The 27,258-nt window shown below is 52.8% G+C and overlaps 1 protein-coding gene across 1 annotated transcript in view; it reads right to left on the bottom strand.

Moving 5' to 3' along the window:
• JPH3 (junctophilin 3) overlaps positions 1–27,258 on the bottom strand; it is a 55,821-nt gene that overhangs the window by 6,434 nt on the left and 22,129 nt on the right. Inside the window, exons 3-4 of the mRNA XM_032701371.1 lie at positions 11,748–11,872; positions 5,764–6,686 (exon numbers count right to left, since the gene is read on the bottom strand). Coding sequence (XP_032557262.1) covers positions 5,764–6,686; positions 11,748–11,872 — 1,048 coding nt within the window. The remainder of the gene's footprint in view (positions 1–5,763; positions 6,687–11,747; positions 11,873–27,258) is intronic.

Below are 27,258 nucleotides of genomic sequence, written 5' to 3'. Positions count from 1 at the left end.
AGGAAGGGGCCCAGGAGATGCCAAACGTGTCTGTGTGAGTGAAACTGAGTTGGATGGGATGGAAAACCTGCTTCTGGGGGGAAATAAAGCTAAAAACATGAGGATTTATCCCAAGAGGGTGCCTGTTAGTGAACTGGCTTGTGCCCCCTGTTTCAGTCCTCAGTTTAGAGGTGCTGGGAGAGAACTCTGTCTACAGTTTGTTTATGTGTGTTTGGAGTTCTGTGTGTTTAAGATTTTTGGTTCTTGTGCACTCAAAAGTTGGTGTTTGACCCCAAGTTTTTCCAAGCTAAACAATGTGGAATTGGGCTCAAACCCCTAAATTGAATCCAGGATGACAAGAGCAGAGTCAGCAAGGTGCTCCCTCAGGAACATCAAAGGGCCCTGGAGATGAAAAGGGTTTGAAAAAGGACCCTGTCGAGTGAAACATCCCATTTCTCTGTGAACATTATCTACCTCCTGTTGTTACACGTCACACCTGCGATGCCTGAACACGAGAGAGATTAGAGCAGGAACAGTTTCTGGTTGTTATTATTTGAGACAACCCCAAAAAGGTTTGCTCTGCACACACTGCAGCCCCTGGGGCGACGCTCAGCCCTGCCTCATTCCAGAGGGGTGAGAGGATGGCAAGAGGGCTCCTCTGCCTCCTTATTCCCATGTAATTATGGCTTCTATTTGTCTGGACACGCAGATCCCACGGCCATTTGTGATTAGGGCTGAATCTGATTGAGATGAGAGAAATAAGGAAACCCAGGGATGCCTTTGTTAGAAGACCTGGGGATGGCTCCCGATGGGGAAAATAAATGGAAAAACCTAAAGCTGGAAGACTAAAACCACAGGGATAAGCCATGGGGTTCAATCCCAGGGAGGTTAACACCAAACAAGTCCCCAGGTGCCTTTCCCTGCAGACTGGTCCCAAGGCAGACAGATGGGAGCATCTCCGTGCACAACCCAAAGAGTGGGTGCCTCTTTGGGACAGAGAAAACACCCAGTTCTTATTTTTAACTCATTTTACAATCTCTAGGGCTAAAAGTGCCCAGCTTCTCTGAAGAAAACACACCAGCTCGAGGTCAATCCCTTCAAGAATAACCCCACAGCGCTGGAAAAGGGGAGCATCCCTCACGGCATCAGTGGGGAGGTGCCATTTCTGGCGCTCCATCCCCTCCTCCCCGTCCCGTGCCGGCCCGTGCCGAGCCCCCTGCCCTGATCCCTCCCTCGGCTCCCTCCGGCTGCGCGGAGCACTCGGCAGATCCCTGCTCCTGCTGCAGATTGGCTGCCTCCTCCTCACTTTCCCCAGCGACAGCGAAACCTGCTCGGAATATCTTGATGGCAAATACGCCCCTCGCTCGCCGCGCGAGGGAGGGAGATGCTGCAGCTGCTGGAATTCCTCCCCGCCTCCCCCGCGGGGACCTGGGGAGGGACAGGGGGGTCTCTTGGAGATCCCTCACCCAGGAGATGCCTCTAAACTGCCTTCGCTGCAGTTTTTTTCCGCGGGTTTGTTTGCGGGAGGAGGCAGCAAACAGCTGAGAGCGCTGGGATTTTATCCGCCAGCATGTGACGGTGCAAGGAAATGTCAGGGGTGGCTGGGGTGGGGTTTTTTTTGGCTCCTGCCCTCCCATCCGTCTCGATGCGATGAGGCAGTGGGATTTTAAAGGGCCAAGTCTCGAGCCTACTCACGTCTCCAGGGTGCCTTTAGTGAGACCACGACGTGTCCCTGGAAGTCTCCACCTAAACGACCGTGATTGCTCCTGCTAAACGAGGACAGGCAGATGAATCAGGCTCCGTTCGTGCCTGAGCACCGGCCCTTCCCGCGGGCCTGCTGAGCTCCTCTGTGCCCACAGCCCTTCTTTTCCCTCTCAGAAGCTGCAGATGTTCATCACCTGCAGAAAAGGAAATCTGGTCTCTTTTTTTCCCCCCAGCCCTACAATGTGCTGTGTTTTGTGCTGATGGATAAAAGGGTTGCTGGCGTTTTAGAATGCCACTTTCCCTTCTCAGTCTCTCAACAATTCCTTTTTTCCTTTCCCATTTTAGATCTCCTCAAAGGCTCCAGGAACCTGTGAAGCATCCAGGCACAGGCTTGAGCTTTGTGCCTTGTGGGTCTTTAAGGATGGAAAGGATGGTGACGTTCCTGTAAATCCCTTAATCCGACAACACCGACACCGGTCCCGGCACGTTGGTTCCCGTTTCCCTCTGCCCCAACACTGACAATTGATGGGAGTTTGTTCTGTGCATGAGGGGTCAGTGCACACAGAGACACAGAGAGATCAGGTGGCTTTAAATGTAATTTTAAAGCGTTTGTGTGGCTTCAGCACTGGCTCAATGACCCCGAAACCCCGAAATCCCCTGAGAGCGAACACCAAGCAGGGCTGAATTTCATCAGTGTTATTGAGTAGTGGCCTCAAGAAATGACCTTCCTAAGAGTATTTTTCAATTACTTACATGCAGCTCCAACAAATAGGAGCTTCTTTAAAAGGACTGGTGAAAAATGACAGAGAAAAGTTCCCACAGCTCATAGAGCAACCTGTAAATCTGACTCCTCCCTGGAGTGTGCATCCCTACGTGTGCAGGGATGAAAAAGGCTGGATACAAGGGACCCCACAGCCTCCAGCTGGTCCAGAGAAATCAAGAGCAGTGTTTTTTTGGAATGTGTTTTTGTAAGCCCTGCATCCTGAGCCTTCTCTGGTGAGCACTGCCAGAGGTGTGCCTTCTCTGGAAACTGGAGCTGGCACTTCAACACAGAGCCAGCTCACTGGGCTCATTGATGGCTTGTGTAGAGCTGGTTTATGGCAGATTATTTTTAAAACAAGCTAAGCTGGGAGGGTGACCTCAGTTCGGCACAGGGATACTCCAGGTAGGGCAAAAATAGCCCTACTCAGCTCCAAGCATCCTTCCTGCTCATTGGCAGGCACCTCTCTGGAACAGCCCAGCTGCCTGGGAGATGAGAAATGCCCTTTGCAGGGAGCAGCTTCCCAGATGGCAGTGCTGTGGATCCCAGGGAAGCAGGCTGTCATACAAGCTGAGGCAGTGTGGGCACACACACACACACATACACACACACACACACACATGTGTGCACGGACACGCGTGTGCAGCCGGCCCTGCCCCGGAGCCGAGGCTCACCAGGGAGGACGAAGGGAAGGGGAATTTCAGCCTAGTGTGAGAAATGGAGATTTTGGGGAAGCTGGGGAGCCTTCATTCTGTGTGGAGAGAGCTGGAACATGAGCAGGATGCAGTGGATTTTTGCAGGATTAAGTGTGTGAATGGTGAATGTTCCGCGTTGCTGAGCGCACACATAGAGGTGGATGTGGGGACTGTGGGATAAATCTTTCCCCCTTAGTCTGACCCTCCTCTTCCTCAGGGACTCACTACATTCACTGAAATTTGAAATGCTTTGAGGGCCTTGATGGCAAGTGCAGGCAAGGTCATGGGTTTAGGCAGGAGGCTGGAACACACATCCCTGTACCTCCAATTCCTCTCTTACACCTTCCCCTGCTCCTCTCTGACCACCCCCTCCCTGCCAGGCCCCTGGAACCAAACCCTGCTAGCACCGTGCAATTCCTGCTAGAACAAATTGTTGCTGGCATTGTAGGTTATTTAAATCCACATATTATCTCTTCCTCTGTATTACATTAGCTTCCTCCCAAACCTTCGCCATCTGTTCCACCCTCGGTTATGAATGTGAGAAAACTGAACATGCTGCTCCACAGCTACAGCCCTTCACAAGTATGATGTGCATCCTAATGGCTTTGCCATGCGCTTTTCCATGCAGGCTGTGCCCCTTCCCTAGTGCCCAGGACTCCCTGGAAATAGCCAGTGATGTTGTGTTAGTGGCTATTTTCCTCCAGTGTTGTGGAGGGAGGTTTATGTGTGAGGTGGAAGTCTCAGCAGCGCGTCTGACATGGGGTGGGTGGGGAGAGACCCCAGGACTGTTTGTGCCAGAGATCTCCCGAAGATCGTGTGGCTCCCAGTGAGGTTTTATCTCTCCTTTGTGATTCATGTCTCTCCCAGCTCCCTGCTGCCACGGGAGGTCACGTTGTCAAAGATGCTGCAGCATCTGTGAGTCCCACGGACTTCAACAGGGTTGGTGTCTGTGCAATTACTGCTGCTGCTCTTCCCCTGTGAGAGCCTGTCAGGCTCCTAATGCTGCCTGTCATGTCTCCAGTGCTTCCAGGCATCCACACAGGCAGGTAAGGACAGCCTGGATGGTTCAGCACCCGCGGGTTGGCTCAGTGGGGTGTGCTCAGGGCTGAATTCACTGGAGCTCTGTGTTTTCAGGGCTGGCAGGACATGTCCTGCAGAGCAGACACCAGCACACTCAGTGCTCAGCTCCCCCTCAGAGCCATGTGGGTGCTCCCGAGCCTGTGCCGAGCTCACAGGATGAACAGGAAGGCAGAAAGCTCAGGGCTGTGTGTGGGGGGGATTTATCCACAGTCACAGCAGGGAAGCTGTGGCAGATCTGTAGTTTAGTCCTTCCTGCATCCTGGCTGCTCCTGGGCTGCAGATGCCACCACTCTCTCCTCTCTCCCACCTTTGGAGGTGCCAACACCTTGGCTGTGCTGGCAGAGCTCTGGAGGAGCAGGGATGCTGTAGGTATGGCAACGGGAATCATCCCTTACACACCACCATGCCTCGAGCCCAAATTTTCAGCGTGATTGACAAATCCATTTCAGTTCCATGACCCCAAACCACCAAGCACCATCCTCTGCTTCCCTGACAGGGAGACTTAGCTCCTTTCTTCTACCAGAGCCTGAAATATCACTGCCTGAGCATTATAGGTTTTGCATTTCTCCTGTGTAGGTCTGGGACATCCAGCATGGGACCTGGAGCCCTGCCCTGTGTTTGGTGCTGACTCGACAAGAGGCAATTTAGGGCAGTGGTGGCTTCCCCACTGCTCCCATCAGACCCCCATGACCTCTTCCAGCAATGCCAAAGCAACAGGGAGAACAAGTGAGGAAAAAAGGAAGCTTCTCAATGATAAATCCAGGAATCATCAAAAACCAGGGTGGCAAAGAACCTGAAAATCACACAGCTCAGCCTCCTCCCAAGGAGGTTCAGCTCTGCCCAGGTTCCATCTGAGCTGCTGATGTCCAACCAGGTCTTAGACCCCCTCCTCCCCCCCCATCCACCACAGCCTCCCCAGGCAATTAATTACAGCCCTCAACTCATTAGCAATGGCTAATGGCTCACCCCTCCTCTAAGGCTTGAATTTAAGCCCATTAATTCTGTTCATCGAGAACAGATTATTCCCTTCCACTTTGCAGCAGCTTTTATGTGTTTGAAGATCACTCTGTCTCCTCTCCTCTAGCCTGAACACCTCCTGCTCTTCCCAGCAGTATCCTTATGCCCAAAGTATCCTTATCTCTCCCAAAATGAGGAGCCCAGGGTGGGATGTCTCACGAGGGGTTGTCCTCCACACGCTCCTGGACCACTGTGAAGTTCTGTTGCCATCACCAAAACACAAGGAATCATCACCAATGCCTTGTCTACTGCAGCTTTTCCACCAGATTCCCAACAATAATGGATTTTTACCAGGAGCTGGGCTGCAAAACAAACTCAAACCTGCTGCTCACATCCTCCAGTGAAAATCTTGCTGTTCCCACCACAACAGTCTGCAGGGAAAACCTCATAGGATGGGAGAAGTGAGGAGGGGGGATTCAAGGCAAAAACCAACAGTAATTCAGGTTTTTCAGTTTTCCTTCCCCTCCCAGACCCACAACAGCACCAGGTTTCTCCACCAGATTTCCACACACAGTTTCTCCTACTCACCGTACTGGATTTGAGCGCATCCCCACTGTCCTCTTCAGATTCTAGTGCAACAGGTAAAGATTTCTGTGGCGGGGAGAAGGTTAAGTCCCACCTTAGTAGCCGAGGTTCAGCTTTGTCCCCGAATCTCAGGTTTTCCAGTTTCTGCACCGTGGGCTCTGCAGAGGAAGCTGGCCTGAAATTCTCTTTGTTCTGGGACTTAGACCTCAGTCTCTGAACCCCGAAGCCCCGCTCTTCCCCACGGTGGTCGTCAGCCATGCTCCTGCAGCCTCCCCCTTTGCTGTAGTGTCTTTTTTGGGTGTGAATCTCTTGCATATAAGAATCCATCCTCATGAGGGGCTTCATCTCCATCTCGTAATTGCTCATCTTCTCCTCGTCCAGCTCAAGCAGTTTGGAGCTCCCTGAGCTGTGGTTGTGGGACCTGTGGTGGGAAGTCCATGAAACCGTGGCAGGGGAATCTGTCCACCTCTCTCTTTGCTTGTGGTTGGAGGCCGAGTGTTTGTGTCCTCCACTCCGACCTCTGTAGTCTTCAGGGGCTGGGGCCGCCCCCAGCTGCCCGGCGCGCAGGGTCCCGCTTCTCACGCCGCGCGTCCCGCCGGCCTTCTCTTCGCTGCTCCAGCTGTTGGGTCGCAGGTAATCCCCGCCACGCCCCTCCAGCAACATCTGGATCTCCCCACCCCTCTCTTCGTCCACCGAGACCTGCCTGGAGAAGTGGGCGCTCTTGTTCCTGCAGGAGGGGCCCAGGGGGGGCGTGGAGGAGGGGCTGGCAGGGAAGCTCTGCAGCGGGCTGTCGTCGGGGGTCAGGTCGGACGGGGTGGTCCCTTTGCGGTACAGCTCGGGGCTCTCCTGCTGGAGGGGGGTCCCGGTGGACAGGACCTCAATGTCATCGCTCGAATTCTGGCGCTTCGGTCTCTGGCATTCGAGCCCTTTTTGTGCAGCCGTGAAGGGGGAGGAGAGAGGGGGAGAGAAAGGCGACAGGGTTATTTCTATTCTGTGGGTGCCCGCCGGGGTTTTCATCTCGCAGAACAGTGATGGATGGTGGGGAACAGCGGGGTGGGATCGGGACAGCAGCACCACAGCACAATAAACAGCTGCTGCCACTGGAGCAAGAGAAAGACACCGCTGGTTTGACACCAAACCTGCCCTCACATCACCCCCAGCACCTGCAGAGCCGCCCGGTGCGAGCAGCTGCAGCCGGCACGGGAATGGTTTTGTAGCCCCAGGGACATGGGGAAGCAACTAACGATGCAGAGCTGCTGCAGGGGGTTAGTATGGTTTTTTGGGATCCATCTGATCACCTTTTCCCATCAGGTCCCAGTCTGGAAGCATGAGAAGGGAAATGTGTGATGTGGCTGGTGCCAGCTCACAGCTCACCCTGTGCTGTGTGTGTGTGCTGGGCATCACTGGGATCACCCTGTGTGTGTTGGGTGTCACTGGGATCACCCCATGAGTGCTGGGTGCCACTGGGATCACTGTGTGCTCCTGGATGCCCCATGGATCATCCCATGTCAACAGACCCCACACATCTCCTGGATGGGAAACACCTCAGCTTCTGGCTGTGAGCTGCAGAAGGGAGATCTCGCCTCAAAGGTTTCATAAGGAGATGGCCACATCAAGGTAGATGTGCAAGGAAAATCCCACAAACCTTTTATCCAAGAGCTTTCCTGTCCCACACAGACCAGGAGGACATGGACATTTCCCTCCTCAGCCTCCCTGGCTGTGCTGGAGAGGACACAGGTGGCTGTTCCTCACATACACAGGCAGAACCATGTACAACGTACACCATCCTCCTTATTCCATCCTGCTGATGTCTCTTCATTCCCTTCAAACCCAGAGATTCCCCAGACAGTGTCTCCCTGGGGACAGGGACTTCTGAGGGACTGAATGTCTTCTGATGCTGAAGGAACACTTCACTTCTCCGGACAGTAACAAAAAAACTCCAACTTGTTAATCATTGATGAAACACCGAATTATTTCAAGGCGGTTCAAGCTAATAGTGGTTAATTCTCATTTTCCCCTCTGAAGTTGTTCCCAGCTAAAGCCATGCTAAATTACGGGAATAATTTGATAAATATATTAAGTGCCTAATGCCCCTGAAATGCATCTAATTGCGATTGCCATGGCCAGACAAGAAATGAAGCTCCAAAAGGAAGAGCTCAATTTCTTGCCACCGTTTAAAAATAAATGCTTAGAAGTGCCTGCTCTGATCTTTCCACTTCTGTTGAGGAATTTTCTCTTTCACATCTTTTTGGGGAGCTCCTGATGCCGGGATGTGCCTTCACCCAGAGCCACTCCCAAGTCCCAGCATGTCAGGGTTGGGATACACATGGGGCACATGGGAGTGTGAGGCTGGATGTCCCCATCAAAGCTCTTACAGGGGAGGTAAATAGTAACAAGCTTAGAAATCTCCTACTGAAGCAATTTATAGAAAATGATCTCCTAATGACTCAGTTTTTGGAGACAATACTCAGTTCAGCCTTAGTTTGTTCCGTGTCCCTGTTTGTATGTTGGAGACTGAATTTCCTGGGATTTATCCAAGGCTGCTGAGGAATCCTGTTAGTGGCGGGAAATTGTTGTGAAGGACAAAGGTGGAGCTCACCCCCTCTGTTTTCACCCAGAATAAATGTCCCTGGGATAAAATACGAACTGATTTTGTTGTTCAGACATTCCCGTTCCAGCCACCCTTTGATACCACAAATAGGAAACTGAGGCACAAAGGGAATAAAGGGTTTTGTATGAGAAGGCTGGAAAGCCACCTGTCGGAACGGGCTCACCCAAGACTTTGAGTGTCCCTGTTTGTCTCAGGAATCTTCCACAATTCAGGTCTCCAGGGCTTTTGCCAGAGTTCCAGAGATTTGAAACCTTCCCACCAGCTCTGAGGAGCTGATTTCCAATGGCACAACCAGCGATGGCCTTGCTACACCCACCACTCCTGCACCTTCCCTGATCCCCAGAGCCCCACAACAGGGGCAAGAAAGCCCAGTGATGCTCCAGCATCCTCACCCTGGAGACTCACATCACGTTATTAAGCCCCACCTTATCCTAAATGTTCCCCACCCACACCTGCAACGAGCTGATCTAACTCTGCCTCTCCATGGGTTAATTCCCTGAGTTTTGCAGCCCCTGGCTGAGGCTCTGGGAGGAGCAGGGACGAGGTGCTGCCCCCCAGTCCCGGAGCCCACAGGGATCCAGGCGTTTCCTCCCACAGGAATCTGGCAGATGCACCGGTTCCGTCCTGCCGGCTTTCGACACCCGAGGATGTGCAACAATTATTCCGAGCTAAAATTAGTTGTGGAGCACGTGATATTCCTGGAAGAACGGCTGTGAGAGCGCGAAGGAGGGTGCGGAGCACTGACTGTGGATTTCCAGCAGGACTGAGGCAGCTGTGCCCAGCCCAGGAGGCTTCAAAGCCAAACCTGTGCCCCCGGGCACCCAGAGCACCCACGTCTGGGATTTGGGTGCAGTGCTGAGCTCCTGCCTCTGACACTGGTGTGCTGCTGTCACCTTGGGGGGCTCGCTTCACCAGCACCATGGACTGACCCTGCTGCATCCAGGAACCAGGGAGGAGCAACCACAGGGAGAGTGATGGGGGTGGGAGAGATCCCCGTGGCTGATGGAGATGGAAAACCACAGGGGAGAGGATGCAGGATACTAAGCAGGGATATTTTCATTTTTCCCAGGTAGACACCTTTACCTCACCCCTAAAGGGGTTGCTGGAGCCTCTGCCTGAAGGTCTGGAGTCTGTTCTGTGGGAATGACCAGGACAGGATGGTGGTGGACATGAACCCCCCTGTGAGTGTCCCCCAGCCCCCCCAAAACCCTGCAAAGTGGGGACACCCAGAACCCACAGCACTCACTGGGCAAGGTGGGTGGTACCCAGCACCCACCGCACCGCAAGGAGCACATCCAGCACCCACGATGCTGTGCCAGGAGGGTACATCCAGCACCCATGGTGTGGGTGGCACAGCACCCACTACAGTGTGCACAGGGGGTGGCACTTGGGACCTGCAACACCCTGAAAGGGAGTCACATCCAGCACCCACAGTGCTGTGCAAGGGGGGCACATCCAGCACCCGAATCCTGTCAAGGGAGTCAATTCCAGCACCCACAGTTGTGTAAGGGGGGCTCATAGAGCACCCACAACCCTGTTAAAGGTGGGCATATCCAGCACCCGCAGTCCTGTGGAAGGGAGGGCACACAGACCACCCGTGGCATTTGTGCAAGGTGGGTATATCCAGCACTCGTGATCCTGGGTAAGGAGGACACATTCACCACCCATGACGGTGAGCAAGGGGAGCACACAGAGCACCCACGATGCTGAAGAAGGGGGGCATATCCAGCACCTGAATCCTGTGCAGGGAGGGCACCTCCAGCACCCACGATCCTGTGCAAGGTGGGCACGCAGAGCCCCTGCAATGCCGTGCTGTGTGGTGGCAGCTCCCCCACCCCTGTTCAGCCCCCCTCCCAGCCCGTTTGCAGCCTGAGGTCCCGGGGTCAGTGGTGTGTCACAGCCATTCCCACCTGTTATGTGCCTGAGTCGCTCGGCAGACGCTTCCCCGTTTCCCGACACCTCTCGGATGATGTGTTTGTTTTTTAATGTGCTCTAAGTGGAACCGCCTCCTTTCCCCTCCCCTCACTCACTCCCAACCCACCCAACCGGGAGCACCAGCCACACGAACTCCAGCACAAGTCAAGCGCCGTGTCCCTGTCTAGAGAGGTAGTAAAAAATGTATTATCTAAAAATATCTTTCCAAGAGGTGATTTAAAACAGCAAAGTCTCTTGGCAAGAGGAAATGGAGACGAGGAATATCTCAGGGCTGAAGGAGCCCCTGGGACCACACAGACCTGCGAGAAAGCTCAGATCTCTGATGTACAAATTGCACCTCGGCAGGAGAGATGCTGGGGGGGGTGGGGTTGTTCAACATTCTTCAGCGAGCACAGAGCTGCGTGGGGCTCTGGTGCTCTGCCAGGGGGATGCTCCACCATCCCAAAATGCTCATGGATGTCTCCTAGATGGGGATCTGCCCCAGCTCAGGCAGGTCCATGGCTGGAGCCAGCCCCCAAATCCCGTCTGGCTCATCCTGCTGAGCCATGGGATGCCCCCAGCCGCCCCCACAGCCTCTGTGCCATGGGTAAGTGAGGACTGGGGCATGGGCAGGCTGGGCCAAAAGATCCAATGATCCCTTTTCCCATCCTCAGGGAACGTGAGTCACCAGCACCAGCCCCTGGAGCAATTAAGCTGAGTGAGTAATCTTCAGTTAGAGAGCTGGGAGGGGGAGACAATAATGACAGACACCTCCCAATGTGGGCTTGGTGCAGGAAAACTTTTGAATAAACCCAGTCCCATATATTAATTATTATGTTAATTATTGCTGTGGGGACTTGGAGTTTCCCTGCAGACCCCTGACAGACCATGACTTCGCTTCAGCTCCCTCCTCCCTGAGCCTTTGCTGGGCCTGAACCTCTTGCCAACAAGCACAAATCTGGACAAACTGGGAAGGAATGTTGAAGAAGATGGAAGGAAAGCAGGGTTTGCTACCAGGCAAAGCTCAAAACATGGATTTTCCAACACCTTGGCACAAGTACAGGACTGATTTGCACAGCCAAGGGAAGGATCAGGTCTTAGAGTGTGCCGGTCCAGGCATTCCAGAGAAATCATGAACCACACAAGCCATGGGTGTAAAATCAGTGGTGACCTCTGGGACCATCTGTGTTTGCATTTTCCATCCAGAGCTCTTGTTGGTTTTTTTTCTGTGCAACCATCACAGACTATGAACTAAAAAAATGGGAGTGTTTTGGTGAGCCCTGAACAAGGTGGAAGTGTCGAGGATTGAAAGCCTTGAGCTAAATCTCCTGAAAACTGGTGTTGCTGGGAGGTTTCCCACCCCAAGAGTCCTGGTGAGGGCTGGAAGCTGTGGGCACAGACCAAGCCTCTGCTCAGGGCTCATTTTTGGGGGTTTTGGGTCTCTGCAGGGCTCAGAACTGACCGTTTTCCCTGTGCTGGAAGGAAGGCGAGAACTCTTTGGCAGTGATCCTGGCGATCCGCGCTTCCTCCTGAGCTTTCTGCGCCGCTGTCACAGCCGCCTCTGCCTTGGCCCTGGAGTGAGAGGTCCTGCAAGGCAACAGGAGACACAAGGACCACGTTAGGCAGCTCCTCCCTGCATGGACAACCCCAAATTGCCTCCACAGAACCCCTTTGCTCTGAAACCCTTTGGCTGCGGCTCTGAAACCCTTTGGCTGCGGCAGAGGAGCTGTCACGGGGACCTTGGGGCTCGCTGAGGAATGAGGGATGTTACAGCAACAAGATGTTCATGAGCTGCTTCCCAGCCTGGAAATCAATTTGGAAACAGGAGCAGGATGCTTTGTTCCTCCAGGGATGCATCACCCCGGAGCAGGCTGGTCCCCTCCATCCCACATCCCTCCGTGGGGGATCCCAGCCTGGCAGCCTCTCCATGCATCTCCCACAAGCCTCTGGAGCTGAAGGCCTGAATTTAAAGCTGGTTTGGGTTTTTTTTAACCAAAACCATTTGCTTTGGGATGAAAAGAGGAAGATTTCCATCCCCACCCCCACATTTTGCGTAAAACGCTGGATGTAAATAAATACTGGGAGCAGAGGTTGGAACGGAGGTTTGGCACTGGTACCACCTCCACCACCCCTTAACACATCTCTGTCAGGGCATTCTTTTCACTCCGGATGAACAACTGTCCCCTGCACTCACCAATGATTCCCCAAATGCTCGTGTTTGATGGCATTTCATCCCATCACTCCGGATTTACACCCTCACACAGCCTCTTTGCGAGCATCCTCCGGAGGCTGGTTTGTCCCTTCCCCTTATCCGAGCTATCCAGGCACTTTTAAAAACTCCTGTTCCCACCCCGGTGCAGGCAGCACTATAAATAGCTCAGCTGATTTCTTTTCCCTCCAAAATCAGGCCCTCCATCTCCTTTAATCATTTTTTTTCTGCCGCTCTCTGAATTCCCTCTAATTTCCCGACATCTGTGCGGGGAGGAGTGCCACTCCTGACAGGCTCCTAGAAATGGAAAACAGGGCCAGGAATGTGCCTGGCATCACATTGTGTGGCACAAACCAGGGCTATGAAACAGGGGGTGTGTGACTGTGTGCTGTCACCTCCCTGAGCCCGGAGAGATGCCTGGTTCCCACTCCCGGTGCCATCACTTGTGTTCCAGTGTTGACACTTTCCAAGTGTCCTTGCTTTAATAAGTGCTTTATTTACCTCAGTGGGCTTATTTGGAATAGCCCTGGAAGTGGATCCAACCTGTTTTCCAGAGCTGTTGAAGGTGGTGGAGGGGCCGTGGTGATGCTGTTGCAAGTGCCACAGGTCCTCTGTGACCAGTGCAACCAAAAATTGGGTTGAAATGGTTTTTTACCCACCTTGAGTCCAGTGCTCTCTCTGCTCAACACTCGTGCAGGGTTGGAGGAGTGGACAAACATGTTACAGCCCATTCCCTGGCAGGTATCCCACTTCTGCTCTTTTAGGAGGAGCAGGGATGCTCCAAGCAGGAGCTGAAGCAAACTGGTAGGAGAGGAGGCACAAACTGCTCCTGTTTTTCATAGAACCATGGAATGGTTTGGGTGGGAAGGGACCTTAAAGATTATCCAGGTCGACCCCGTGACATGAGCAGAGACACCTTCCACTATCCCAGGTTGCTCCAAGCCCTGTCAAACCTGGCTTTGGACACTTCCAGGGATGGGGCAGCCACAGCTTCTCTGGGCAACTTGTGCCAGGGCCTCACCACCCTCCCAGGGAAGGATTTCTTCCCAGTATCCCATCTAATCCTGCCCTCTGGCAGTGGGAAGCTGTTCCCCCTTGTCCTGTCACTCCAATCCCTTGCTCAAAGTCCCTCTCCAGGTCTCTTCTAGGCCACATTTTTGGCACAACGTGGTCTGTGGGAAAGGCTGGGACATCAGACCCACTGATTAAACCCCCCCAGTGCCAAGGACGGGGCCCCTTGAGGCTTGAAATTCAGATACTGACACTGAGGTTGTTAAACATCTGACACCTTCCACGAGAGCCTCCCAGAGATGTGGATCCAAAGGTCCTTCATCCATCTATCCCTTTGTTGTCTCCTGGACTGAAAACTGCGGATGAGCCTGTCCCTCCCATCCTGCAGCACATTCCTAGAGCAGGCTGCAGGTCCCTGCTGGTTTGGTACAAAGGATTAATAACGTCTGAGAGCGTCTGGACCAAACTCAGCAGGCAGGATTACACTCTGCCTCCTGAAACTCTTCCCTGGAGAGGCAACTGGAGGCACTTATCTGTCACTGCCTGCCAGGGAAGGAGGCTGGAAGTGCTGAACAGCAGCTCGTGCCATCTCCAAGGGTCGTGGGGACACATAGAGGTGTCTGCAGAGCAGCAGGAGCACACATGGAGCTATCACCCAATTCTGGGATTGTGGGATCGCCCAAGCTCTGCTCCTCTCTCCAGGATTTATCATCCCCTCCCTTTACAGAATCCCAGAATCAGTGAGGTTGGAAAAGCCCTCCAAGACCATCAAGCCCAACCTGTGCCTGATCCCCATCTTGTCACCCAGCCCAGAGCACTGAGTGCCACGTTCAGTTGTTCCTTGGACACCTTCAGGGACTCCATCACCTCCCTGGGCAGCCCCTTCTAATGCCTGACCACCCTTTCCTTTCCATGGAGAAATTCCTCCTGATGTCCAACCTAAATGGGTTAAAATCCCCATCCCTGGAGGGACGGATGCATTTGCATCCCTGGAAAACTCACTCCAGAGACCTCTGGGCCAGTTCATCCCACGATCAGCCCAGGAAGAGCAGTGAACTTTTAAAAGCTAAAACTCGAGGCTTTGGCTCAGAGAGGGTTAAAAATCAATCCCATTAATTAAGCCATCTCCGATCCCAAATACCCTGGATTCCCCCAAAGCGGATGGAAAGCGCAGCTTAATTGTTTGTAAAGCTCCCTAAAACGCTCGGGGGGGGGAGGGAGACGCCAGTGGAGTGAAAAGCAGAATTATAGTGATCTATATGTTGCATAATAAAATACATCAGTATTCCCAAATAAATGCAAGTAATCCAGTTAGTGCTCGCATGACTTTGTCACATCCCAGATTTAACAGCTGTCTCCTCTACACGTTCCTGCTGCTCGTGGCGGCCGCTAAATCTTAATTCCCAGTTAATTGCCTGAGTTTATTTCCTTGCAAAGCGGGTTTTTCTCCATGACACACGGACAGGACCTGATCTGATCACTCTTCTTCTCCTGTCCTAAGTGCTGCCATAGATTTTTGCTGGAAACCGTGGTCAAAATAAGGCTGGATCCTTCCCTATGAATCATAGAATCGTGGAGTGGTTTGGGTTGGAAGGGACCTTAAAGATCATCTTCTTCCGGTGGGCTCATGATGGGATGAAGGAAAGAGTGATGCAAGAGGAGCTGTTTAATTCCTCCCACCTCTGAGCATCCTCAGCCTCCTCCTCCAGCTGGGATGAATCCAGCAACCTGGTCTAGTGGAAAATGTCCCTGCCAGTGGCAGGGGGTAGAACAAGATGAGCTTTAATGTCCCTTCCAACCCAAACCATTCCATGATTCCAGGGTTTTAGTGCACTTCACTATCCAAGGTGAACTGAGAGAGGGTATTTCAGCAAGGACAGGGCTGGGAAGAGCCAGAGGGGTGATGGCCAGGATAGTTTATGGCTTTTCAATCCCAAGGGTCCAGTTTGGGTCACAGCAGAGAGTCCACACTGGGACTGGCTTGGAATATTTTATTTATTAATTTTTTGCCAAGCTGACTCACTCTTCTTGGAGGATGAGTGGGCAAGTGGTCAAACTGGCAAGGGGAGCTGGCAGGAGGCAGGAAAAATCCCAACCAACCAGATTTCTGTAAATCTTTGCAGATCTCTTGTGATTTGGCTGGAGTTGACAAGGGAAGGGATAATACCTGTGCCTGGTTCCTAATGCCAAGTTTATCAGCTCCAGCTAATCTATAAGAAGCTGGAATCAACTGATTTGCAAGGAAGAACTTGGCTTTTTAGGAATTCCAGTAGCGACTCTGGGCTGGCTTTTTGTGAGAGAGGAGTCAATGCAAGGCCTTTGCTGCAAACCTGGGACTGGGGGCTGGTTTAGCCAAAAAGGGGGGAAACTCTCAGCAAAATCCTGATGGATTCAGGAAGGAAGGAAGCAAAATTAGAACCAGGTGAGGCTTGAGAGGTGTTTTGGTTAATGGAATTCTTTGGCAGGAGAACAAGTGGGACAAACTGCTTAAAAATTAGGCTGGAAACTAGAGCAAGTTTACAGAATCCCAGAAACATTTCCGAGCTATAAATGGGACACCTGGAATTTCTGGGATGGCACCTGGAGTCACAGGAAACCTGGTTCACTGCTGAGTCTCTCTCTGCCCATTGTTTGAGTGCAGTGATAGTGCAAAGGGGGAGCTGGATCCAGGCAAGGGTTTTGCCATCCTTATTCCTATTTTTCTTGCGTTTCTGTATGAAAAACACACTCCTCAATAAAAAAACAGGGAGCAGACTCTGAGCAAACTCATGTTTGGGGTCAAAGGGAGCTCTGGGCTGGACATGGGAAAATCTGCGTTATTGTTATTATTGGTGGTTTAAAAAGCATCATATGGACAAGATTTCTGCAAAAGAAAATTCCTGAAATTCACATGGCAGATTTCGCCGAGGGATTTCTGTTCCTTTCCAAGCAAACTCCTCACTTCCCTGATGGCCCCCTGAACTCAAAGCCTGGCTGAGGGATCCTCCTCCTCAGTGGGATTGAGGCTTGACAGGGAAGTATGAAATTCCTGCTTTATTGTCAGGATCCTCTGCAGGGATGGAGACCACCCAACCCTCCTCCATCCCACATCCAGAGCCGATGGAAACCTCTCCTGAGCTCTCCAGCTCCTCAACAGGAGCATATATGAGATTGCAACAAGTCCTAAACACTTTACACCATGTAAAAGGACCCCGTGGTCCATATTTTCATGGAAAACTTGTAAATCACCGAAGGCTTCACTGTGAGCACCGAGGGCTTCTAGCATCACAAGTGGTGAGGATGGAGTTAATCTGCCAGTGAGCTCATCCTGGGCCATAATGAACAGCCTGAAGTTTTCCTAAGGGGCCAGGCTGGCTCCACTGGATTCACTCTGTCTGCAGGTCAATATGTAATCAGGCAGCTTTGGGGTTGATTTTTTTTGTTGTTGTTGTTGTTTTGGGTTTTTTTAAATGCATCCTTATCTTCCTACAGGAGGAATGTTTTCTCCCTCCATTACAGAGGTTCATGTATTTTTCAAATGGCGAAATTCAATTAAAACACACACCAGCTGCGAGAAAACACTTCAGGAAAAATTCAGAGAGAGCATTTGCAGGCTCTGCCATCCAACCTCAACTCTTGAAAAGCAGTGGGGGCTCAGGGAAAGCCTTGGGATGCACCTTGTCCTGGGAAGGGATGGCTGGATGAAACAAAGAAAAGAAGTTCTACAGTCCAACCTCCCCGTGTGTAAAACCCAGGCTGGTATGAGCACGAGTCCCTCAGCCGTGTTGATTCCCCAGGGGTTGTTTTCCACTCCCTCTGGCACAGCAGAGCAGGATCTGGCCCTAATTGCATCCAGCAGAGATGCACCAAGAAACACAAAGCACAAGTCCCCAAGTGATCGATGCCAGTAACCAAACCCCAGAGCTCTGGGAGATGGGAATGCTGATGCAACCCTCTCCCGAGGCTATCCAATCGCTCCAGGATGGCAAAAGAGAGGCGTTCCCAGCTCCCGGCCCTGCCAGTGTGGGATCGATCGCTGCAACCAGCACCAGGAGGCTCTGCGAGCTCCAGGCAGCATCTCCATCCCTGCCTGCGAGGAGGGGAGGCTTGGCTGGTCTTCATGCTCTCCTAGATGGGACAAATTGGGACTGAATTATTAATAGGCACTGCAGACTGTCTGGCTTTACCTCTGCGGGAGCATCCCTGATTTAGGGCAGAGCTGGGGAGAGCTGCAGTGCCCATCCTGCCTCCCTTTCCCCCTCCATGGGCTTCACCTGGCACACACCCCGCATCCAGCACCTCTCAGCCCCAAATCCCAGCGCAATAACCCGCCGGTGAGGGTCGGGGTAGGCACGACACAGGGCCAGGCTCTGTCTAGACAATGCCTTCAGGGAACGGGGAGATGGCAGCAATTAACAACCTGTTTGTTATTTTCCCTATCTGGCATTTATTGCCCCGATAAAACCCGCTCTTAATTCCAGCTTGGCTCTTTTCACAGCTCTCCCGGCTCGTTGTTATTGCACCAGGCTCGCCCTGAGTGATTTGTGAAGGCAGTAATACAGTGCTGGTACTCAGGGGGTGGAATATTAGACACACCAATTAGCTATCTGTGCATAAATTCCCATTTACCTGCTTATCACAGGCATATTTCCCTGCCTGCTCCCTCTGTCTGCTTTTTCCTCCACACCCCCATCCCCCCCATCTCTGGAATTCTTAATCAAGGGAAAAAAGCTGCTTAATGTGACCTCTGACATGACGTAATGCAGCCAAAACCGTCTGCTCTGGCTCTTTGTAGCCAGACACAAAGCAGGTGCCGTGCATAGCAAAGAGAAAGCCTGGCTTCCCAACACCCGCTGCCAGGCTTCCCAGCTCCACTGGGAGAGTTTGGGATGGGAGGATGGATCATTCCTACTTGGGCTCTGTGCACCTGAGCACAGGGAGGAGTAGCAGGAAACCTCCCATCAGTGGGACAGCAAGAGGGAAAGGTTGGGGAAGGCTGGAATGTCACGGGACAGAAGGAATGGGGATTGCAGGCTTGGAACAAATGGCTCTGAAAGTCACATTTCAAGAGAATTAAAGAAACAAAAAAACACCTCAAACCCTTTAATCCTGAAAAAACCCCTCGGTGTGTTTGCTGCTGCCCAAGAAAGCAAAACACAGTGAAGCACGGAAAATGTTGTGGTCAAAAGCCCAAATCCAAGTTTCCCTGTGGTTTTACACCGAGAAATGTCACATTAAGAGGGGAAACCATTCCCAGGCCAGCTGGGAGACCTTGTGGAGAGCAGGTGCCTGTAGCCCAGCTGGGGCATGGAATGCATGAACTCCCAAATTCATGGAAATGGGGATGGAGCCAGTTCCCATTTAGCTCCAGGCACCTGTGCCAGATCCTTCCCTACCTTTAAATTTGTGGAGCTTACAAATGGAGAGTGAATTCACTGAGGTGTCATTTGCTATTTTGTACTGAAATTCCATTTTTAAATCCAAGTAAGGGAAAAAAAAATTCCCAGGCTGTGTCCTTGTGTCCTGTGCCTTGCCTTGAAGTAGATAAAATCAGTTTTGCTGGAGAACTGAATTCATGACAGGTAAAGGTGCAAAGTCTTGGTGACTTGTGGTACAGGGATGGGTCATGTCCCCAAAATTCTGGGAGAAACAACTCAAACCACATCCCTAAGCTGGGCCCTTCCCAGTGGAGAAGATGAGAGTGTCCAAACAGTCATAATACCATGATCCTCTCCAACTGACCTTATTTCCACCATCCTAAACCATTCATGGGGCTTCTCGGATTTGTTAATTTTATCCCTGTTTTTGCCAAACAGAAAATCCCAACCCTGGCACAAGAAAATCAAACTCCTCTGACTTCAAATGGCTGAGCCAGGTGGAGTTGGTACCCAGAGGCACATCTGCCACCATCAGCCAGGATGCTCCCAGCATCTCTCTGGCCAAGGGACACATGGAATAAGCAGGGCCAGACAGACTCTGCATTTCCCTCCTGGTGGGTTTTCCTTCCTTTTAACTTCTTGCCCCCCAGCAAGGACAAAGCTGATGGAGATGATGCACAGGCTGCCCTGAGATGTTATTCACAGCTCACAAGATAATTAACATCTGGAGAGGGAGCCTCATCCCCTGCCATCTGTCACTTGGAATGAAGCTCCGGAGGAGGCAGGTGAGCGACGCAGCCAGGCAGTACCTGCACATCCTGGTGTTCCAGTGCCTGCCAGCCCAGACTGGGATTTGCCTTGGGAAAAGATGGCTTTGATGCCACTGTCTCACCTGACTGATTGAGGTTTGGCCTCTCTCCAGACCTGTCACTTTGCCAGACATGGGCAGTGGTGGGACAGGGAACTGCCCCCAGGCTGCAGCCGAGCTCCAGGCGGTTCCCTCTCCCAAATCCAACATGGAGGCAAGAGCAAACTCCAGCTCCAGGGATGGATTCTCCCCTTTCCTTATAAACTGGGGAAGGTATGAGATAATTGCAGTGATGTGAGCAACATTATGTACTGGAAAGTGATGCAAAACGTATGGGAACCCACTTGGAGCAGGATTTGGGAAGAGCCAGCTTCAAGGAAGGAAAGGAGTGAGCAGGGGGGATGTTTCTTGCTTTCCAGCTGTGGTGCTTCGGATAGGGCAGGTTTCCATGATTTTACTGCATAATTGTCATGGACATAGTGGAAAATGTATCTAGTGGAAATGGGAAAGGCTGAGTCCCCCTCTCTATCCCCTGCCCCATCCCCCCTCCATGCTCACATCCCAAAGGCACAGCAAACGTTCCTCTAACCCTGGGCAAAAATAGCACATTACAAACGAGCCTGCCACTGCCAGGCAGGAGGCAAAACAGGTTGGAAGAAATCCCTAACAACCCTTGGAAAAAGGAAAAAAACCAAAAGAAATAAAAAAAAAAAAGGAAAGAAAAAGAAAAAGCAAAGAGAAGGCACAAAATCTCTGAGAAAGCCAGGAAGCAGCACCGGATCATCTGCACACTGCAGATCTCTCCTGGCTGTGTTAAAAGCAGGAATAGGAGAGCAGAAAATCCCGACACCGATGCCGCAGTCGGGTGGAGATTTTGGAATGCACAACAGGCCAAGCTGGAGCTCCCCGAGCAGCCGTAACTCAGCCTGCCTGGACATGTGGAGGACTGGCTTTGGCTGCACATGCTGCTGACTGGAATGGCTTCAGGCTGGATCCCGCATTCCGGCTGCGTCGTCCTGTCTCCGGGTAAAGCCGGATCCAAAGGCAGCCCAGCAAAACCCTCACGAGCCCATCACTGCTGGTCTGGCCAGGGAAAGGCCAGGTTTTGGTAGTGGGTCTGGAGAGGTGGGTTGGTGGGACATCATCCATCTGCATGGATTCATCGAGGAGAGGAGGGTGGAGACATGGTCATGACCTGCCCATGGCGGGGGGGTTGGAACTCGATGGGCTTTAAGGTACTTTCCAACCCAAACCACACTGTGATTCCATGACTACCCCCAGTCCAGCCACAAATTTGGAAGAAATGTTGTGGGATGCTTGAAGACCATCAGAAAATTCCTGGCTGGTGTGGACACTGGGTACCCCCTCCTGCCATGACCTGCCCCAGGCTGCAGGTCAAAAGGTGGAGGATTCGGTGGATCATCAGCATCCCACCCTGGCCTCCATCACCTGATAACTCCCCAAAACACCCCATTCTTCCCTGTTTTTCATACTGCCCTCCTCACTGGGCTGATGCCACCATGGGATGGAGCTGGAGGTGGAAACCTCAATGCCAAGTGCAGCACAAGGAGAGAAACTCAACCAGGCCACGGGCAAAGGGAGCCTCAGGAGCCTCTGCTCTGCCTCCAGGGAATCCCTCAAATCCCTTCGAGGAGCCACCAGCACACCCCAGCCCCTTGGGAATCACTAGATATTCTTTCCTATAGCCAAGGGAAAAGTTCTCAGAATAAGGGAATTTGAGGAGTTCAGGTAAAAAACTCCAGGTGAGGGAGGTGCCAACAGAAAAGCAAAGCTGGTCTGTCCATTGAATTTCAGTTTTGACACCTAAAAAGAAGAATTTAAGCCAAATTTCAAAGCAAACCACAACAGAACTGCAAGGAAAAGTCTTTTTTCCTTTCCTGACCCTTCACCCCCTTTGTGTTTTGGCTGAGACTCTTTGGCAGCTTCACAAGTTTTGGTCACCTCAAGCAAAACAGACATTTGGCAAATGAACTTTCCAGGCAATTTTTTTTTTTTCCCCTGCTGTTGGAGCCACAGAAGTCCCAAAGAGGCAGCAAAATGCTGAGCTCATGGTCCTCCTTTTCCCCTGCTGATGGGCTGATGGAGAGGGAGGATCCGTGACCTTTCTCTGGCCATGCAGTGTTTTAACCAGCCAACACCCACCAGCAAAACCCACCCTGGTTCTGAGCAAACGGCATAAAAACCTCACCCAAAACCAACCAAAAACCTCATTTAACTGAAGTTAAAATTCTAGTTCCAGCACAGCCTGGACTTGGGCCAAGCCAAGGAGCTGAAATGGCCTCGGGAGCAGTGACGATGCTCTCCAGCTGTCGCAGCAGAGGTGGTTGATATCCAGCCTCACCCCCAGGAGTTCTCTGACACCTCCAGCCCTGTGGGGTAGGAGACAGGACTCTTTTCCTAGGTGATTTAACAGAGGTCTAAGGGATGTGTTTAAACAGTCTAGTACTCAAAAAAACCCCTGTATTTTTACTCTGGAAAACTGTATTTTGACGACCAGAGATGCTTGGAAATCAAATACATCCATGTGTTGCTCCGCAGAGCTGGGAGGAGGCCGATTTCCTGCCTGGAGGAGATGCTGATGATGGGCACCACTCTGCACCTCTTGCTGCCTTCAGCCTCTCTGGGATGGACCTGGTGATGACAGGGAAGCTTTTCCTTGCTGTAAGGGACAACCAGCCCCAAAGTGGTTGGAGACAGCCATGTGTGGGGCACGGCAGCATTATCTCCATCCCCCTCCATCCCATGTCCAGTCCCATATGTGCTCACCAGCAACCCCCAGGACCGACGAGAAAATGCGAACGATGAGTGTTTGGTGAAATTTTTTCTCATTTTAAGCACTGCCTGGGGCACCAATCACCCAACCCCCCACACCACCTGAAGCCCTGGTGAGAGCAGACAGGATGGAGAGGGGCTGGAGGTGCCTCTGGGGCTGTGTCACCCTTCTGTAGTGCAAGTGTTGGCCACAGCCTTGATGTCTGTTGGGGGGGAATAATAAATCATCCCAGTTGCCACAGCAACGAGGATGTCCTGTCTGCCTCAAACTTCAGAGCCCACCCAGGAGGAGCTGCCTCCTTGATCCCAGCTGCCTCCGTGAGTTTCTCCTCCATTTTTTTAAGTGCACAGGAGCCCCAAGATCAGCTGCACCCCCAAATATCCCACTGCTCATGAGGTTTCTCAACCTGTGCCTGAGCTATTGGGTCCTTGTTCAGCTCTGCTTTGGTCCTCAGCTGGTAGATGCTGCTCATCCCAGTGCACCCCAACAATCCTGTGGAATGCCTTGGATGGGATGTGGCTGCACAGGACCTGCTGGGGCAGTGGGTGTCCTGTCAGGCCCCCAAACACCGACGTGCCCCGAGGCCCTGGGTTTGCAGGTCTGAGCTGCCTCCGAGGCAAAGCCAGTGAAAATTTCCACTTAAGTAGCCAGCAGCAGAACAGGGGAAGGGACTGGGAGCCCAGCTCTGCCAGGAGAGAATCTGGGCTTTTAATTATTTATGCTTCACCTCTGTGCTATGGGGATGAGAGACAGATCCGACAGAGACACAGCCGGGTAAGAGAGAGGAGGTGCAGCCTGGCTCTCTAGAGAGCCCATTTATACAATTCAGGTGAGCCCAACATCCTTGCCCGAGTCCTGCCCCACAGCTCTTTCCTTGGAAAAGTGCTTTATCCCTGGCTCTCCTCAGAGAGAGTGGCAGGCTATCCCTGCCACCACTTCCCTGGAGGGTTCATGCCCAGGACTGAAGAGTTGGGAAGACCTGTCACCTGCCATGGCTGTTTGAAGGTCCTCAGGGATTTTTTCATGTTGGATGGGGAGCAGCTGCCCACCTGTCTCTGGGGTGACCGTGGGACACTGTGACCACTGTGAGCCCACAAACCTATTTCTTTTCCATAAGGGAGTACAACCCTGAGGAACTGCTGGTTTGGGGTAGATCATGAAGCCACTGCAGCTCACAAACTCCATGGCAGGGTGTCCACTGCCCCAGCCTTGCTTGAGTTCACCATCTCCTGCAGCTTTTTCTTTGGGGACAGATGCCAGAACTGCTTTAATTGAGCAGAGTGAGCTCAGCAAAGCTCTATGGCCTGGTCCCGTGCTCCCTTCTGCTGTTGTGGTCCATGAACAGGAGCTGGTGCTGCTGACAGAGCCCACCCCTTCCTCATCAGGGTGCACCCATCCCATCTCCTGTATGGGTTGCTCCTGAAGCCCAACTGGGAAAGCCAACAGTCCACACATAACCTGCCATGACCCTGGAGGGTGACACAGGGGCACTGCGAGGCCCTGCTGTCCCAGTTGGAAGTGAGCAGGAAGCAAAGGGAAGCTGCTCTCCGTGGAAATGGGGCATTGGAGATGGGCCAAAATTGAAAAGTAGGTCCCACCGGACACTGGGTTGAGCACCAGGCATGGCCACAGCACTGCCACGGTGGGATTTTAGGGTGCTCAGCACCCTGGAGAATTGGGACCTTTCTTAGTCACAACTTTAAAGGGATAATCAGTCAGATCCATGGGTTAAATCTCCCTGGGATTTTCAGGGGGGAAATTTGCTTAGCAGAGTCTATGGTCAAATCCTTTAATTTCCTGGATTAGGAAGCCAGGACAGCTTGTCATTTGTCCTGCATGGAGAAGGCAACAGAAACCTCATTGCTTGAGGCTTTTCAAACTGACTATAGGAGCACAGAGGGCTTGGGAGCCCCCAGCCCATTCCCTGTGCTCCCCCCCAGCATCCCAGTCTCTGGCTGTGGTGGGGAGCAATGCTCAGGAACACCAGCAAGGGAAATACTCAATATTTTAGCTCAGCTCTGTGTTTTCATCTTGGTTGTGCTCCTGATATTGCTTTCTGCTCTCCCCAGGGAGGAAGGGGCTTGGGGGGGGACAGGAACATGGTGGTGTTGAGGCTGTTGCTGCAGGTAGGTGGGTGGGTGGGCGGCTGGGGTGGGAGCAGCCAGAAGGAACAGAAGCCAGAAAACCCAAAAGGGGAGCTGGGAGAGGAAAAATGCAGGCAGGCCTCTCTCACGAGATGGGGAGGTAGCAGGGGAACCCTGAACCTTCCCTTTGGCTCTTCTCCACAATCAAAGCTTTGGGATACAGCATTGCCAGGACATGGCAGGGACACGGTGCAGCAGCACCCACAGACACGGCCGGGGGGTTTGGGGTGGTGGGACATGGCAGTGAGGGGCTGGGATGACACAGTCAGGATCCTCCACACCCAGCCCTTGGGCCTGAACCCTCAGCAGCCTCCTTGCACTCCATGGACGGTGAGGATGAGGACGGAGGATAGCGAGGGGGCTGTGAGCCAGCCCCTCTGCCAGGCAGCCAAGAAGGCTGGGGGAGGATCAATCCTGCTGGGGAGGAACAATCCTTCCCTCCCCAAGATCCCTGAGAAAAGCAACACTGCACCTTCTGCTCCTTGAGTAAGAAGAGCAGTAGAAAGGAAAAGTAGGGGCTGGGTTTGTGTTGGTTTTGTTGGCTTTTGCTTTTTTTCCCATCTGATGAAGGGCTGCTCCACCCAAAAGGATAAGGAAGAAGCTTCCCCATCCTCTTCCTTAGCTCATTCCCTCTTCCCTGTGCTGTGCAGTCAGGGCAGGTGGGAGGTTGTTGGGTTAGTGGGGGGATCTCACAGGGCTCCGGGGGCTGAAATCATCCTGCCCCACCTCCCCAGAAGGGCCGTCCCAGCGGGACAGCAGCGCCGGCCGCTCAGCCCCCGCGCTAAGCCGGTAAAAGGCTTGGATTAAAGTCCAGGCAGATGATCCGGGCTGCGATGGGCTGCTGTGCGATGGGAGGAGGAGGAGAAGGAGGAAGAGGAGGAGGCAGCCTCTCCTTTGCCCCCTGCGCTCCCCCTCGCCTCCTCCCCAGCTCTCCGGGGCAGCCCCTTCCCATGGAAGCGGTGCCTGCCAGGAGTGAATCACCTCCCATCCTCCCGCCTCGCTGCCGGCCGGTGCCATCCATCCCTGCCCGCTTCCATCTGGTCTCCCTGCACAGGTGACCATGGAGCAGGCACACGGTGCTCCGGCAGCGGCACGGCTCTCCCATCCCACCGGCTGTTCCGCTTCCTCCTGCATCCCAAGACCCCTTTCCTGCTTCATTCTCCGGCAAAACCATCCCTTCCAGCTGTGCTTTGCTGTGGGCCTGAAATGACACAAACCACATGGATTTGGGAGAGCAGCACAGCTGGATGGGACCACGGCAAATCCAACGGGCTGGGAATCTCTGCTGTGACTTGGTTATTTATTTGCAACCTGGCAAAGTTGGGAATGATTATAGGAATGTATGTCACATACCTGGGCCATAGGGATGAGGTGGTTTAGCTCTTATTTGGCTCAACAGAGAAGGAAGGTGGTGGGAATTGCCAAGTTGGGATCAGTGGTGGTGGCTGAAGGATGAGAGGGCAATGAAAACCAGAAACCTGCCTAGCTGCTCTCCCAGAGGCTACAGAAGACCCTGCCAAAGTTTTTCCAGTTGGATTACCTTGTAAAGCATCATTCCTATGAAAGACACTCAATTTTGCAGCCTGTGGATGGATGTGCCCTACCACCCCTGCCCCGCAGGCAGTGGGGTGGCACTTGGGGACATTCCGAGCTGGCCCTGCGCAAAGCACAGCGGCTGCTCCTGACTTTTGACACGGCCACAAAAGGGCTTAAAGCTGTAAATCCTGTCTGAGCAGGAAGTTATTAAATTGGCATCGCAGGAGGACGTAAACAGTCATGGTGCCGACATCACATCCCGCAAGAGCCGGCACTGAATAGGGATGCAACGCTCCAGGAGGCCATCCGGGATCTGTTGATCCCTGAGTGTCCTGGGCTAGAGGTAGAAATGGGCTTACCATGAGTCAGAGGTGCCCGTGTCATCCCAGTTGACAGTGACACACCAACATGAGGAATAACAGCTGATCCTAATCCCATCCTCTGACCACTGTCAATACGCAGGAGCCTGGCATGGGCAGGAGCAGGGGAGGGAGGTGGCAGGGAAGGAGCTGGCAGGAGGGAATGCTCAGCTCCATCCATGGCAGAGCCTGTCAGAGGCTGCCAGCCCCTGGCTTTGCTCTTCTATGCATTGCACAGGGGCTGTTTGGGGGAGAGAGGGCAGGGAGGGACAAGAAAAGGGTGCTATGAAGGAAGAGAATCACCTCCTGCCCTAGCTGCTCTCAGCCTTTGAGGCACCTCCATCCATCCCCTCTGCGTTTTCCTTCCCGTCTCTTTGCACCCCTGAAGGAAAGGATGGAGAGACTGGGCAGGGATGGAGGGAGTGTGCTTACCCTGCATGAGACCCAGAGGGTACCAGGTGATGCTGTCGTGACCCCATCTGTCCCCCAGCTCATGGGCTGAGGTGACTCCTGCAGAGCTCCAGGCTCCAGGTGGCTTCCACAACCTCAGGGAAACAGGCAGCACTTCCCCAAGGGACCATAGTCAGAGGAACCCTCCCTGGACCCAGAGCTGCCCAAAGAGGGGCTGGTGGGAGACCCTGACTTGCTTGGGCATCAGCTCAGCCCTATCCTTGAATCTGTGACCTGTTCTTGCTTTGGTCATCCCTGCCATCCTGACCTGAGGAAGGGGACACACAACCCTTTTGGGGCCACAA

The sequence above is a fragment of the Chiroxiphia lanceolata genome, chromosome 13 (genome assembly GCF_009829145.1).
Source record: "Chiroxiphia lanceolata isolate bChiLan1 chromosome 13, bChiLan1.pri, whole genome shotgun sequence".
Taxonomy (NCBI): Eukaryota; Metazoa; Chordata; class Aves; order Passeriformes; family Pipridae; genus Chiroxiphia; species Chiroxiphia lanceolata.
Note: the sequence above shows the minus strand (reverse complement) of the source record. Positions and strands in the feature narration are given on the sequence as shown.